The 15,127-nt window shown below is 35.5% G+C and overlaps 1 protein-coding gene across 1 annotated transcript in view; it reads left to right on the plus strand.

Annotated features, from left to right (window-relative positions):
* The window catches only part of TOPAZ1 (testis and ovary specific TOPAZ 1), a 39,414-nt gene that overhangs the window by 22,608 nt on the left and 1,679 nt on the right, over positions 1-15,127 (plus strand). Inside the window, exons 9-20 of the mRNA XM_056483484.1 lie at positions 63-126; positions 1,193-1,344; positions 1,552-1,644; positions 1,925-2,040; positions 2,909-2,975; positions 3,948-4,122; positions 5,527-5,627; positions 9,559-9,724; positions 10,515-10,679; positions 11,687-11,890; positions 12,987-13,167; positions 13,817-14,009. Of these exons, the coding sequence (XP_056339459.1) occupies positions 63-126; positions 1,193-1,344; positions 1,552-1,644; positions 1,925-2,040; positions 2,909-2,975; positions 3,948-4,122; positions 5,527-5,627; positions 9,559-9,724; positions 10,515-10,679; positions 11,687-11,890; positions 12,987-13,167; positions 13,817-14,009 (1,677 nt within the window). The remainder of the gene's footprint in view (positions 1-62; positions 127-1,192; positions 1,345-1,551; positions 1,645-1,924; positions 2,041-2,908; positions 2,976-3,947; positions 4,123-5,526; positions 5,628-9,558; positions 9,725-10,514; positions 10,680-11,686; positions 11,891-12,986; positions 13,168-13,816; positions 14,010-15,127) is intronic.

Raw genomic sequence — 15,127 nt, forward strand, 5'->3', positions numbered from 1 at the left:
TTCTTTTGTTTGGCATAAACTGAAGTTACATTTTACTGTAATTTTTTTTTCTTTTTTTACAGATTTGCATGGCAATTCTTAGGACATACATCAGTATCAAAGAGTCAGGCCTCCTAAAACGTGCAGGTATGGTATAGCAGTAGCTGTTACTTAGCTTATTTGAAGCAAATTAAATAGGCTGTTGAGAGAGAAATGGTTGCCACTTCAGCAGTGAATAAGAAGTTTTTACTTTAAATGAAAGAATACATTCAATTTACATACACACTTACCTCAGGAGATTCTTAGAAATCTTACTTCCAGATAAAATGAACTTAACCTGACTGCAACTAGATTTGGGAGTAGAAATATGTAAATAAGACATGGAAGAGGTTTAAAAGAATTCAAATTTTATTAAGTTGCTTTTGAACACCCTGGCAAAGCATCAGAAACCCAAAAACTTGAGAATGGAAGCTCTTGAAATTAAGTGTTGCTACTGCACGCATCCCCAACAGATTTAGTTTGGTCCTTACACCATATATGCAAACGTGAACATATTTTAGGGACTGTAGTTCATTCAGATCCATCTGAGCTTTTGAGTTCAGTCAGAAACAGCTTTTGTTTTGTTTTTACTCTGGAAGTGGTTCCTTTTGTTCTGGTTCTGAGCAGTCTTTAAGTTTTTGATAGCTTGTTAGAGTGTAGCAGAATGAGCATGGGGAATTCAGTTGCACTGTGTGCTGCCATGTTCTCATGCTGAACATGTGAGTGTTTTAATGTGGGCAACTCTGGATACCAGCAGGCCACTGTGTGTGTCCAGCAAGGAAGGATGCCACTGGAACAGCACTGTAACACAGCACTTCACTTCCTAGAGCTTCCTCTGGAAAGGCCTTACTACCTTGATGCATGTACCAAATCTAACCTGGGTCTGTGCATTCTTCTTGTGCTGCACCAATTCAGCTAAACTTTTCTGGGAACCTACAGGGCTTACAGTGCTCAGCTTAATGAAACAGCATTATTTCAGAATAGTCTGGTTCTGGTAAGGTTAATGCTGTATTCAAACTGGCTCCTTTCACCCCTATTTCTCCATATCCCTGTCCCATAATATCTTGGACAATTAAGCACTATTGCACTGTGTCTAAAATGTAAAGAAATAACTTGTTTAAATAGCTAGCATTAGTTAACCCCAAAGTGAAATTCAATTTAATTGATTTTTCAGTCCAGATATTTGTGCAGTATTACAAAGAAGTTACTCCTGGTGTGGATTTTGCTTCTGAAGTGCTCAATGATCTTCTTGTTTCATTGCTCAGCAACTGTATGTTGCAGGAAGTATTTCAGATATTGGATGTAATTGTACAAATCAAGACACTGGTAGGTGACTTTGTAATATTATGTAAATCTCAGTTTCATAATTTTAGTTTTTTGAGCACTGTGCCATTTATAGAAAGAGGTTTGCTTTTAGTCTGCTACTCAGATCTTGGGTGAGGGGAGTAATTCAGAATACCCTCTTATAAAATCTCTAAGCTTTCTAATTGAATGGAGTTGCAAAACTGATTGTGCTTTTTCTGTCTATATTAGCCGGCTGTAGATGTTCTTCTGAAAGTTTTTGAGCATGTGGCTTCTTTGAATATCAGAAATGCTGTGCCTACATTAATTAGTACCTTCTGTAAGGTATGAGTTTCATTTGTACTACTGCTGCTTTTTGGAATTTCTGAAATATGTTGCCTATTTTAAAACTTGAACATACCAATGTAAAAAACAGTACTGAAATAATATTTAAAGTGTTATTGTGAGTAGCTGTAGTATCAGTTTTCATTTATTCCTTTGTTTCTGACTGAGATTCACTGCAATGTGTTTTTCCTCAATGTTGTTTGCCACTTACCTCTGAAGATGCATTAAGTCATTACAACTTTATATATTCTTACTTTTCTTACCTTGTCTGATATTACAGCTCATTGATGCTGGTATCTTCCTGGAGTTAGAACATTTTGACTACATTATTAAGTTACTTCACCAATTGCATGTTTCCAGTTGGGAAATGAGTACTGTGTTGAACATAAAATCCAGGTAAGTCTTTAAGGAGCTATTTTCTAATTACAGCTGCCTAGTTCCTCCTTCAGCATCTATTTTTATAACTTTATGTGGAATCTTTAAAATATCTGTTGATAAAAATACTATCATATCATGTGTAATGGTATTTTAAAGTGCTACTAAAGTGCTAGTGTATTTTAAGGTCGATCTACTGTGTTTCAAAGATCAAGCATTGTTAAATCAAAACTTAGATTCTGATTTCGTATCAACCATCATTATACAGTCTGCTGCCAGCTGTGATAGAGGCTTATATAGCTAGTCAAATTAGAAACATCATGGTTTAATATATCATTTAGGCTCACTTAAGCAAACAGTATTTCTGCAACAAACAACCCTTCTAGGATTAGTTATAATCTGAAGTAGTTTTCTAGTTTCTTTTACAGTGTGACTACATAAGCATTTGTGCCAACACTACTAGGGAGGAGGGTCATTTTTTGAGTACTGCTGGGATATGCTGGGCAAAATGTCAAATCTCTTCAAAAACTGCTGATACTTCCCCATCTCTTGAACAAGGTTGTGATCCTTTTTCATTTTTGTATCATCTACATCATATACACACACACACAAGTTGAGAAACTAAATTTGTGGTTCATAAACCTACCTTTGGTTCATAGTGGAAACCAAATATGCAGCATCTGTGAAAATAGCTCTGCTCAATTATTTGTTTACCACATGCGCTAACTTCCCTTGGCAAGATTTTAAATGAGCATTTTCAGTGTAATGTGAAGCAAATAGGATCAAAAATCACATCAGTTTAATGTTCATTTGTGATAATTTGATGTTCACCTTCTGCTAGTTCAGTAAGACGTGTTAAAATTTAAGTATTCTTTTTTTCATATGGAAGATTTAAGGAAAGATATTTTGAAAAGACATGGATTTTTGACTTCAGCTTGGCAGTGGCTGAAATTCAGGTACAGTATGTTCATTCTTCATTGCTTCTTTTAAATCTACATGAAATAGCAATTTCTAGACTGTTTTTTACATTTGTGGGCATTATTATTTAGTATAGTGAGCTTATGCAAAGCCATTTTTGGAAATGCTTAACATGCAGGAGAAAACTGTCTTTGGCCTTTCTTTAATGTCAGTATTTTAATTTGCATACTTGTAGTTTTTATCTTTGTTTTGCATCGAATTCAAAGATTTTGTAACTTTAAGCAATTATTTCCTCTGCTTTACATTTGTTGTGTTTGTAACTGGTAGCAGTACACCATTCCTCACCAAAAATGTATTTAATATGTTATTTAGCAAATAGAATTCATATTTAGTATACAAACACACAATTGTAAAAGCTGCAATGGACAACATTAAACAGTATTTTAAAGAATAAGAAAATATTGTAAAACATTCTTCATTTGGACACTTTTGTCTTTCATATTCACGGTCAGATTACTCATTATCTGCAATTATAATATAGTTTACATATTATCACACATCCTTTGTAGATTCAGAGATTGAAATATAAAAAGGCAAAAAACAGTACTGATGTTTTTTACTCCTTTAACACCAAAGTCACCAAGTGATCTGGCAAGCAAAAGACTAATTCATATAGAAATAACCATAAATTCAGTGTGCATCATGGGGAAAAAAATACTGAATTAATGCCAGTTTCTAAATAGGATGAATAAGTTATAAGCTTCCTCAACTGGGGTCATGACATGAAAAAAGGGATTTAATTTCTTGAGGGATAGAAGTAATTAGCAATCCATGCAAGTTTGGCAACGTGTAACTGCCATATGAACATGAAGGTTCTTGGCAGTAGCATTTAATCTCCATTTTTTTCTCCTTTAAGTCTATCCCGGGTACATATCTCAAATTTCACTATATTTTCTGTTTGGTTTTCTGGCAGCAGGTTTGCTTATATTTATTCTTTCCCTTCTTTACAGCATTGCAAGGTAAAAAGGGATTGGATTAAGCTGGGAGCTTTATATCTTAATGCAAGAACTGGATGTGAACATTTTGATGATCTTCAGAAATTGTTTTTATCTATTGCTGAAATTCTAACCAGAGCTTCTGAGACAGACAAACCAGGAGTCCCTTTTTGTAATTTTGCTGATGCAGGTAAATAAAATTAGGATTCAAGAAGTAATTTTTGAAGCGTTTTTAAAAGAGATAAAAAATTAATGCATATAGTTTTCTGATTATTAGTTAAATTTATGTTACAATATTCTGAATTTTTTGAGTTGCAAATTCAGTCAGCTGTAATGTTCAGTAGAAGCTATTTTCCAGTAAAACTAAAATGCTTACACTTAAGGAAGATTTTGAAGGAGAAACAGTATTGTGAAATCAAAAAGAGAGCCCAGGATTCATGATCTTTTTAATAAAAATGGCCTATGCTCAGGACAACGGCAAATATATTTGAGTATTTTCATGTGAAGTATCACACTGTTAATAGCGTAAATAAGCTTCAGTGCTGTAAAAAAATATATATATGTAGTTGTGTATTTTAAAATACATTGAACAGATTACATCATGTATATAATTTTTTTTTAGTAAGTTGGATTTTTAGAATTATTATATTCTCTAAAGAACCAAGGGTTTCTGCAAGGGCTAGGTGCTCAAGAACCCAATGTTTTTAATAGTTCTGGCAGGCTTTCTTGCCTCTTTCCTCCTTATGTCCCTTAATTTGCATGTCTGTATCATGCTTCCTAATGAGTTTGCAGATTACTGGGGCTTGGTGAAGTGTCAGTGGGATATTAAATCGTTTTGCAAAGGATTACTTAGATATTTTTCAACCTGTATTATCCACTAAACATAATGATTATTTATTCCAGATATGTAACGTATCTTTTCTGACCACAGACTTTCATAGCATAAAAAAGCTGTCAGACGTTCCAGTTGTTACACAGGGTGAATATTTTGTTGGAGCTGTCTTCCCAAGAACGATGGTCTCCCAACAGATAGGCACCTCTATCAGTAAAACATTTTTGAGCAGTCACCCACAATTTATTTATTTATATATTACATACATATGCTACTAAACCAATGTATTAAATTCACTATAAACCATACACAAAAACAGGAATTACAAATATGAGATAAGTATTAAATGAACACTACATTTTAAAGTATTTTGCTTATTTTTATTTTCTAATAGTACAAAAAATATTTCCTTACCACAGCTGAATAGATTTTTGTGCTCACACCCTACTTTGAGGCTGCTGCTCTAAAATTTTAAGAGTGCTTCCAAAGAGGTTGTAATTACTCAGTCCTGCAATTACCAGAATTTATTTGTGGTGCCAGAAAATGTAAAGCTTACTTTACAAATAATGATATTACTAAATTAGGCCATTACATGTCCAAGCATTTTATGGATGACTTAGGAAGTTGCTACTTTCAATGGCAAATATTTCAAAAAATGTATTTAGTATTTTCACAATTACTGTGTTTTTGAAATGTGTAATTTCTTTAAAACTGCATTTACATGTTAAATAAATAAATAAGCCTTTTTTTTGTTCTTTCCAGTAATGAAAAATTCACGCCATAATAAAGCAGACAGACTTTTCATTGGAAGGACTGGGATAAGCGTAATGTATTCGTATCACAAAGTACTGCAGTGGGTAAAGGTATGCAGAGCTACAGAAACCTGACTGCAAGAAAAAGAGAAAAATAATTAGTAATTTCTCTTCTGGATATTAAACTCTAGTTTCTCTAGTGGAATGACTGGGTGTGCCACCTGCCTCCCTGCTGTCTTGGTACTTCCTAACTGTCCAGCTGAACCAAAGCATTTTATTGCGCCTTTCTGAGCTGTAGTCTTCTGTGGAGCTGATCATAACTTGTTCTTGCAACCTAGAAACTGATTGCTCATGTTCATCTTGTGATTTTTCTGAGCTCAGGTCTTCCTGAGATTCTGGGGTGAGGTGCTGATGGGACTATTTCCCAGAAACATCACTTTCTTCCACCTGGCAGTCATGCTGCATTCTGAGACCTCCCAACTGAAGTGATATTTAGAGAACTTAGGCCAATTTTCTGCGCTGGTGCTTCTGCATCTGACCTCATATTGAATGGATAAGGCCAGGAAGACACAAAAACAGCATAGCATAGCTGTGCTTGGTGAACTGCTTGTTCCCCAGGACTACTGGAAGTACTTTTCTTCCAATGAATCTAAGTTTCTAAGTTCTGTGAATCTTGCAAAACTCAGACATCACAAAGAAATACCTTTACAGTCATATATTTGCTGTCAAATATTACACAGGGTCAGGATTAAGAGACTAGACTTTTGACTGGATGTTTTACATTTCTTAGGCCTCAGGCAGTATTGGTCATATTTCACTGCAGCAAGATCATTTCAGTGTTAAATCTGGAAGAAAGGAACCAATGAATACCATACTTAATCTCTTCTAGATAGCAACATGAAAAGTGATAGCATACGAAGTAATATAAATCCCCAGTGATTTTAGATTGTGTTTTGGTCAGTGATCCCATTCTGAACTTGGGCCTGATCCTTTCAGCTGCTGATTATGCTGTACAGGGATGTTCCTAATTCTGTGCAAGATGATTTCTAGAATGCTCTTCTATGAACGGAAGCAAATGCTCCCATCCCCTTTTGTCTGTCGGGGTTTTGGGTTGGCTTTTTTTGTGAATTACCATCAAGGAACTCTTTCTGGTTCGCATCAAGGAATTAAATTGTCTTTTGTATGATTGTCTCTAGGAGATGACTTTTAGGAATTCTATTATGTAAAAAACCTGTGCACTGCTCAGTCTGTTTCCAGAGTCAAGCCAAGTCCCAGGAGATATTGATAGAGGGGCTTAGTCTAGAGGCAGGATACCTGTTCTGATGAACCATTCATTTTGCAGCATCAGCTTCTTGAGTTGAATGGCCTTCAGCAGGTCCATATCAAGCTGCAGCACAGAGTGGTACACTGGGAAGGAGAGAGGGTCTTTGCACTAGCACTTGTGTAATACTGCACTAGAACTCTTCAGGCATTTTTGGTCCATAAAACTTAGCAGTTAGAACAGTTAAGATACACCTGACCACAGAAAAGAGAATCTAAATTCTTGGCATTGAGGAGTGGTAGTGCTCACATGCCCACTGAAGAGTTCAGTTTGGCTTGGATTTTGGCTGTCATCTTTGGCATTTAATGTTTTTGTGCCTTCAGACATTTTAGCTGCTTTTCAGATCCATCTTAAGGAAGAGTCTTATCTTGGATTGCACAACCCCTGATATTTCAAGATTGATCTTCATGTCCTGATTTCAGAGGTGCAAGGTGTGAAAAGCATGTGTTGCGTTGTTCTTGTATAACAAGAGTTACTGAAAATAGATGCTTCTTTCAATACTATGATTTCTTTCATGTCTGGAGCAAAAGATCTTTGTTTCTTTGAGAGTGTTGTGTTAGGTATCAAAACTACTTCTCTAGAGATTACTGACAAGATCCTCAAACAGCTTTGTAGACAACCTATGTTGACCATATTAGATTGTGAATGAGGCTCTGCACTGAATGAATTTTATCAGAATTGGCAGATCCCAAATTTATCTCTGCTTCAGGAGGCTGTCATTCTTACCTCTTTCTACCAGTTTCACTCCATTATATATATCAGATAAATCCCAAATTTATGGGCTAGTATCTACTTGCTTCATGGTCTACTTTTTGCCCAAAAGATGGTTCATTAAGTAAGGTAGTAATGGATTTGCTCTTCCTGATCTGCCCAAATTTAGTTTTGGCTTTAGGATATGCCCTGTGCTCTTATATGAATATGTTGGACTGCCTGAAACTCTAAATGTTCTTTTCATATCATTTTTCCTTCAAGAACACCAAACGCCTTTATTGCAGAACTTTGATAGCTCTTGGGGATAAAACATGTATGTTGCTTGGTTCTGAAGAGATTTTTTTTGTAAGAGGCAAGGAAAGTTCATAAAACAGATGTAGTTCCAAAAAAAACATGCAACAGGAATATGTCTTACATGGAGACAGGTCTTCAAGCAACATTAGACTGCTTTCTGGATATTTACTCTTAGAGAATTCTGTAACATCAGTGCTCCTTTGGCAGCTCTTTCATCCACTTCCTATTTCAACTTTTTCCTGAAAGACATCACTATGGTTTATTTTTCTCAGCTTTTTAATATTTCAGAGAACTGGTGAGAGGTTCTAGTCCAATTAAGGATCTCATTCCTCAACTGCATTTTAATTGAGGGCCCTTCCTTTAAGGATCACTTTCCTGCTGATAGCTGCATACTTTCCATCTTCCTATAAAGACCACTTCATAGTGGGCCCTCTTTTGCCAGACGTGTGGAATAGATGCAGATCCTCCTTAATTTTATATTTTATTTCTGATTTGCACTTAGATTTCAAGTTTCACCTGAGTCTTTTTGGTGTGCATTTTCCCCTTCAGCCACATACATCTACAGTTCTTTACACCTTAAATGTTAACTGCAGTTAATGTTAGTATTTTTTATGGATTATGTTGCAGATTAAAGATTGCAGATACTTGTAGGCCATCAAAAGTGTCCAATTTTGAGCACATACCAAGTCCATAGCATATATGTACATATGCGTAAAGTTGTTTGGTTTTTTTTAATTAGCTCCTTAATAAGTAATTCTCTGCTAACTTCTCCATTCTCCTAAAGCTCTCTTTCCCTTTGCCTCCATGGCCCTTGTTCTGCCACCACAATGCATGCTCACATACACCACAGTTTTTAGTAACCCACTTCATCATTGATGAACCCACTAAGCAAGAGCTGAAATACATCTGGTTTGGAGTTTTGTCTTTGTTGCTTGACTAGCAAGGTGCAGCCAGGTGGGACAAGTGCTGAATTCTGCCTGGCCATGCCTTGCTGGGAACATGATTTTGGTATCTCATCTTGACTCAGTCATCCTCTTTTTTAGATTCAGATCCTATTACCTTTGAGACTGCTACCTTTCTTCCACTTTTGACAGAAAGGGACAGCCAAAAAGTTGTTAAGATTAAGTTTCTGTAGAAAACCAGTCTAAATATCAGTCTGGAATCCAGTGATAAAGTTGTTGGTTGTTACAGTGTTGGCCAGATAGGCCCAACTTCTTCCAGTTTATTGTCCTGCTGCCTATAATCATCAGTGTTTCCTTTGACTTACGCTGGAGTAATTATTTAAATTTTAACAATTACATTTTGGCTGCAAAATGAAAACTCTCTGTATGATCTTTTAGAATTTTGTAGATTGTGTAGTGGTGAATGGAATCAAAACTAAAAGTATTAATAAACCAGAGTAAGCACATACAAATTAATTACAAAGTATGTTAAAAATATTGTATTGGACATTATATAATAGAAATAATGTTATGGGTAATAGTGTGTTGGGAACTCTTTGACAATAGGTTGGTAGAATTTGTTTGTCTACATAGTAAAAAAACCCCTAAACTTCTCATTTGAAATTTTATTATAATTCACCCCTGACTCAGTTTGGATACCTGTACATCTGTGTCACCAAATTAAATCTGTTCTATTTTATGTAAATATACTCTGTGTTCACTGATACCATTGCTTTCTCTGACCTTCCCCCTTACCCTCTCCCTCTTATACTAGGGAAGCAAGGTTTTGGATAAACTGCTTGAGCTACAGATAAATTTTACACTCTTGAAAGGACTTATAGGTCCAGGGAGGTCAGCATCCAGATGTCAGATTGTTAATAAAGCCACAGAAATCTTTCTGCATTCTGGAAATTTGGATGGAGCAATTAGGGTATTGAGAGGTAAGCCTGTCTTAAAATTTTGACTTAAATTTGAACAGTTCACTTCTATGACAGATTTCAGATAAAAGTTACAAGCTGATGAGTGATACTAAATACATTTAATAATACTGAGGCAATAAAGGAAAGGTGATCATCTTATTAGTTATTATTCTTGATATGTATAAGAAGTATTACAGCTAATTTTTTCAGATGTCAACACCATTCTACCCAAAAATCTGCCATAGTGAAGGAGGAGTGCAGCTTGGAAAATTATGCTGTCCCATGTAGTTTTCCTTTGAACCAGGAGGACATTCAGTATCAAATTCCTGGATTGGGTCAGTGCAATGTTCCTTTGCGACTAACAGTATCACCATTTAATATAATTGCTTTTAAACAGTACCATACTTCTGCAATTATTACATATGGCTCTTTGGAACTCTGATCTGCTGAAAAGAGAAGAAATTCAGAAGTAAAAAGAACAGAATGTATGCTGTAAAGTGATACTGAGGATGTAAATTTGCTGTTCAATTTTATAGCTGTACACAGATATATACATATCTATATATGCCACTGACAGTCCATTTTACTGCAGTGATATTTTACAGAAGGGGTGATTTATAATATAAAGGTTCAGAGAATCAGTCTAAGGAGTATTGATCATGAGGAACAAATTATAAGTCGAGCTGAGCTTTCTGTGCTACTTTGAAGTTTGTGTTATGGTACAGTTTACAGTACATTCTTAATAGCCCAAAGTCTCAACATCCAGAAGTTCCAGTTCTTAGAAATAACACTGCACTGTTGTTTGCCACAGAGTCAGAGTGGGTTACAGATGGACCATTGTGGCCCTGTGATAAAATGGACATCCTCAATCGACATAATCTGTTGTGTGCAATAGTGCACAAATACTTGAGGAAGAGTTTGTACAGGCAAGCATTTGAAGTTCTGCAGAACTTACCAGGTTTGCAGAAACATTCTGGTAAGTAAAGAAAAAGATACTGTGTAAAGAGAAAAAATTTAACAGATGATTCTTTGCTGTTCTTGTAGTGTTTTCTAGCTAAAATTTATTGAAGAAGGGTTTATACAAACCTGTTACTGTTTTCCAAGGAGTCTGGTGTCATTTAAGTATGTGTTGTGCTCTGCAGTTCTTGCTGCACTTGTGCACACACACTTGGATGTGCACACACACCTGTCCGCTTTTGCTCAGTTACTAGGCAGGGCAACAGGAAAAACCCATTAACTTTTTAAGGATCATACACAGTCTATACAGTGAGATGAAATAGGGATATTTTAATTTTATTTTATATTAATTTCAGATGAATGAGGTGAGAATTTTTTTCTTTAACTGAGGTAGCTAACCTCAGCATCTCTTCTTATATACCATGTTAAGAACCAAGTGCTCATTTAGGCTCTGTTTATCTGACAAATTTTGGATGTAATACATAATTACTTAGGCTCCACTGAGGAAACATCAGCTAATTCCTGTGTGTAGGTCTCACTGTGTACTGCCAGTTTTAGGAATGTTAGGAGAGGTTGGATGGAAGACCATCTACTTAGAGAATACTGAAAGGATCTAGTTCTTTGAGTTACGTGGTGAATACAAGGCTGCTCAGTCCTGCCAAAAAGGAGACAGTTCAGAATAAGAGAAGCAGAAAACCAAGGGGTTTTTTATTGGTGGTAATCTTAAATCTGAGAGATAAGGTGAAGATTGTATTTATAGGCTTGAGCAGGTAAATGTATTTTTAGCTAATTCTATTGGTTTTGGCAGCAAATTATTACTTGAACCTTACCACTTGTCCTTCACAATATAAATGAAGTACTGTATGAAAAGACTTCTAATGAATAAAGCATTCATGTTTCCCCAACCTTGTTCCATCTTGCTGATAGGGACAAGAGTTCTGATTTAAGTACTTACTGAGAAACAATCCTTCAACTAGATTTGCATTTGAATTAATTAAGTAGCAAATATTCCTAATTTCATTTCAGATATTATAGATGCTTCTCAATACAGCTGCCTTTTTAACAAGCTGATAAATGCCTGTTTTGAGAACAAGAACCTTGGAGTCTCATCTTCTGCAGTAGACTTCATGCTTTCCAGGAAGATTGCTATTGATTTTGTTTTACTTAGAGGATTAATCACGGCTTTGGGAAGAAGTTCTTTATGGTCCAAAGCCAGGACCTATTACAAAAGTAAGTTGCTTCTTAAGCAATATCCTCTCCTTACATTCTTTAGATAATGTGGTCATAGCATTTCAGTATGAGTAAAAAGAAAAGTGGTATTTTCTGTGTCATTTTCAGGAAATTATTTGTAACCAAAATATTTATTAGGAAATGGTGAGATGAAAATAAGAATCAGTGCATACTACCTGGCATGAAATAAATGCAATTGCGATAAAATTATTTTTTTTACATTCAGTTTCCAAATTTCAACTATGTGAGCCCTGAAATATTTGAAAAGTGCATCATCTTCATATTTTCGTCTAGACGAATTAGATTTCCTCATACTTCTCTCTAGAAGTGTACCAGCATCTCTGTGGTGGTATAATATTTAAGATTTGAGAAGTCTAGCTAATTAGTTTTTCCTAACTATTAAGAAAATTCCTTTCAATTAAAAGCTAATAGTCTGTAATTGTTTTCAACTCCCCATTTCTGAGCTAAGATAATACTGGGAGTGCCACTCTGTATAGGGTCTCTCCATGTTGTCACATTATTTACTGTTTGGTTCTGTCTTAGGATTGTTGAGGTTAGCAGACTGCTTTAAGATTCCATCGTTCCTAGGATAGATACTTGGTTTTGTTAACATTGTAATTACTGTTTTTCCTTATCTCTTTTTTTTTTTTTTTTTTTTTTTTTTTTTTTTTTTTTTTTTTTATTCCCTGAAATACTGTGTATGTTGGGTTGCTGGCATCACTTGACAGAAGAGAGGGGAGCAAAGCAGGAGATGCTGTTCAAATGTTCTCTCAGTTTGGCCATGATTAACAGCTTCTGTCTGATCTGCCTAAATTGTACTTGTGGTATGACACACTTAGTATCCCCAGACCTCTGATAGAACTTTTTAATCATAGCTGACAAAACTCATTGAAAAAAAAAGAATCCAAACATTTTACAACCATTAATATTATGTGTGAATGCTGTGTTCTCAAATCAGGCCATTTCATAGGTGAAATAGGAAAATCCATTACGGGTTTGGGGTTGGGGTTTTTCCACACTTAGTCACACAGACGAAAACAGATCTATGTTTAGTATTGGTAATCCTAATTCCTTATGTTTCTGCATTTACTCACAGATGCTTTATCACTGGGTTGTTACCCAGAGCTGCAGAGAAATTTATATCACAAACTTCTGAACATTCCCTCTTACCTGTCTGAAGTTGAGATGCTGTTGACCATTGAAATATTTCTTGTTTCAAATGCCAGTGATATTCAAAGTCCGAGGACTAGTCAGGCTCTTCAAATAATACTAAAAAGGTTTGTTGTCTGATATGTGCAGTTTTGATTGTATTTATTCATGTGATCATGTGAGTAATAGATCTTGTTTTTCTTATCCTTCCCTAAGAATATATCTCTTCATTTTGTTTCTTGGATAAGTGAGAAGATTTTTATCTCCTGTTTCCATGTGTATGCTACTGTACATCTGCTTATTTTCTTAAAGAGTAAGTTCTGCTCTTGCAAACAATGTAGGCATGTCATTTGGGCTCAGCCTTGTTCCAAAAGAGACTACATGCCAAAACTGAGTAAACCTTATGGATTCAAGCATGTACATGAATTCTTGTGATATCCAGTTCATTAAATGGTTTGCATTCCTTTACTGAGTTTTTCAGCCCAGAGACATTTTTTCATTAAATGTGCTGTAAATATTGCAGAGCTACTTTGCACTGGCATTAAAGCCTATTACCTTTCATTACCGTTAAATATGTTAAAAATAAACCTTCTGTGACTTTTTAATTCTTCAGAACAATAATATAATCTGTCTAGAAATTAGCATAATATTTATCAGTGAAAAATACAAGGCATTATTTTAATGTTTTTGTATTTTTCCTGCCAGTATAAAGTGTTAGGCAAGTGACACTGAGCCTGTGTGGTACCTAATAATTTATTTGTTAAAATTCCCTTACAGATCTGAAGATACAGTTCAGAATAGCAGTGCCTATCACAGGGCAGTGGAGAAGCTGATCCAGGCGGCTCAATTATCTGATCCAAAGCTTTTTCTTAAGCATATGACAATGAATGTTAATATGGAAGAAGTTTACAGCCTGGAGCATTCATCTGCTCTAAAATGGCTTCAGGAAAATATGGAATGGGCTGAGAAGGTCTGGCTGTTTCAATAATTACTAAATAGTTTTCACTATATTCAGACTGTGTCTTACTGATTTACAGCAAGGTTTCAAACTCAAGTTGTGGTTTTAAATACTATATTGATGATAATGCAGATAGTAGCACAGAAAGAGTAATTTTTTTCCCTGCCACACTGACTTATATAGATGTTTTGCAATGGCATCACCAGATAATGAGGAAGCTGCAGCCTCAGAACCATTCTCCATTCTTACAAAGAATTAGCACTTAACTTGTTTCTCCCAGCAGGTAATCATATAGCTGTTGTATAAGCATAGATGAAAGTACATTGGTTGAATGCATGTACTGTTCTTGAGTGAGACATTTTTCACATTCATTCATAGTCTGTAGAAGTAATACCTGTTCTCTTTTGTCTGCTTCACAGTAACTTGTGAGGTCACTGTCCCAAATCTTTGCACCTCAGATCTTGATTTGTTTGCTCCAAAAGGCCAGTAAAAAGCACTGAGAATAAAATAATTACAAAATCACTTGAGGCATGCCTGATTCAGGATACCTTTCTTCAAGAGCCTAAATGTTGCTCACAGCTGAAGATTTAGTTGGTCTTTTAATTAGATATTTAATTGATATAGATAATAGCTTTTGTATGGTTTCACATTTGTATATATGGATACCTCCACTGAAAAGGAAAACTTGCTTTCTCCCTTGATTGTGCTCTTAGAGAGAGATGGTTTTGCCCATCTTTTAGGTTCTGCCATCTGCATGATGAGATGGAGACTTCTAGTAAGCTCATTCCACTCTTCCTGGTTCTTCAGGATTTCTGCTTTTTTCCAGCTGAAAATCCTGAATCACATTCAAAGCATGAGATGCTTAAGTCACACTCTACAGCCTGAATAAGAAGAACCAAACATTTAGTATCAGAAAAATTCTCATAGCAAAACAGGCCTCTGTCAAAGTTGATACTGAGCTCGCCTCTTCTGTAGTGTTGTTATTTAGATCTCCACCACTAACCTTCTCAAACTTGTCAATAATACAGCTCTTTTGGTCCTGCTCTCCATCAATTTTAAAGCCTTTTATTCTGCACACTTAAGTTTTTTTACCTATAGAAGTTCATGAGTTTTTAGGCTGTTCCCTTAGA

This window comes from Oenanthe melanoleuca, chromosome 2 (genome assembly GCF_029582105.1).
Source record: "Oenanthe melanoleuca isolate GR-GAL-2019-014 chromosome 2, OMel1.0, whole genome shotgun sequence".
Lineage (NCBI taxonomy): Eukaryota > Metazoa > Chordata > Aves > Passeriformes > Muscicapidae > Oenanthe > Oenanthe melanoleuca.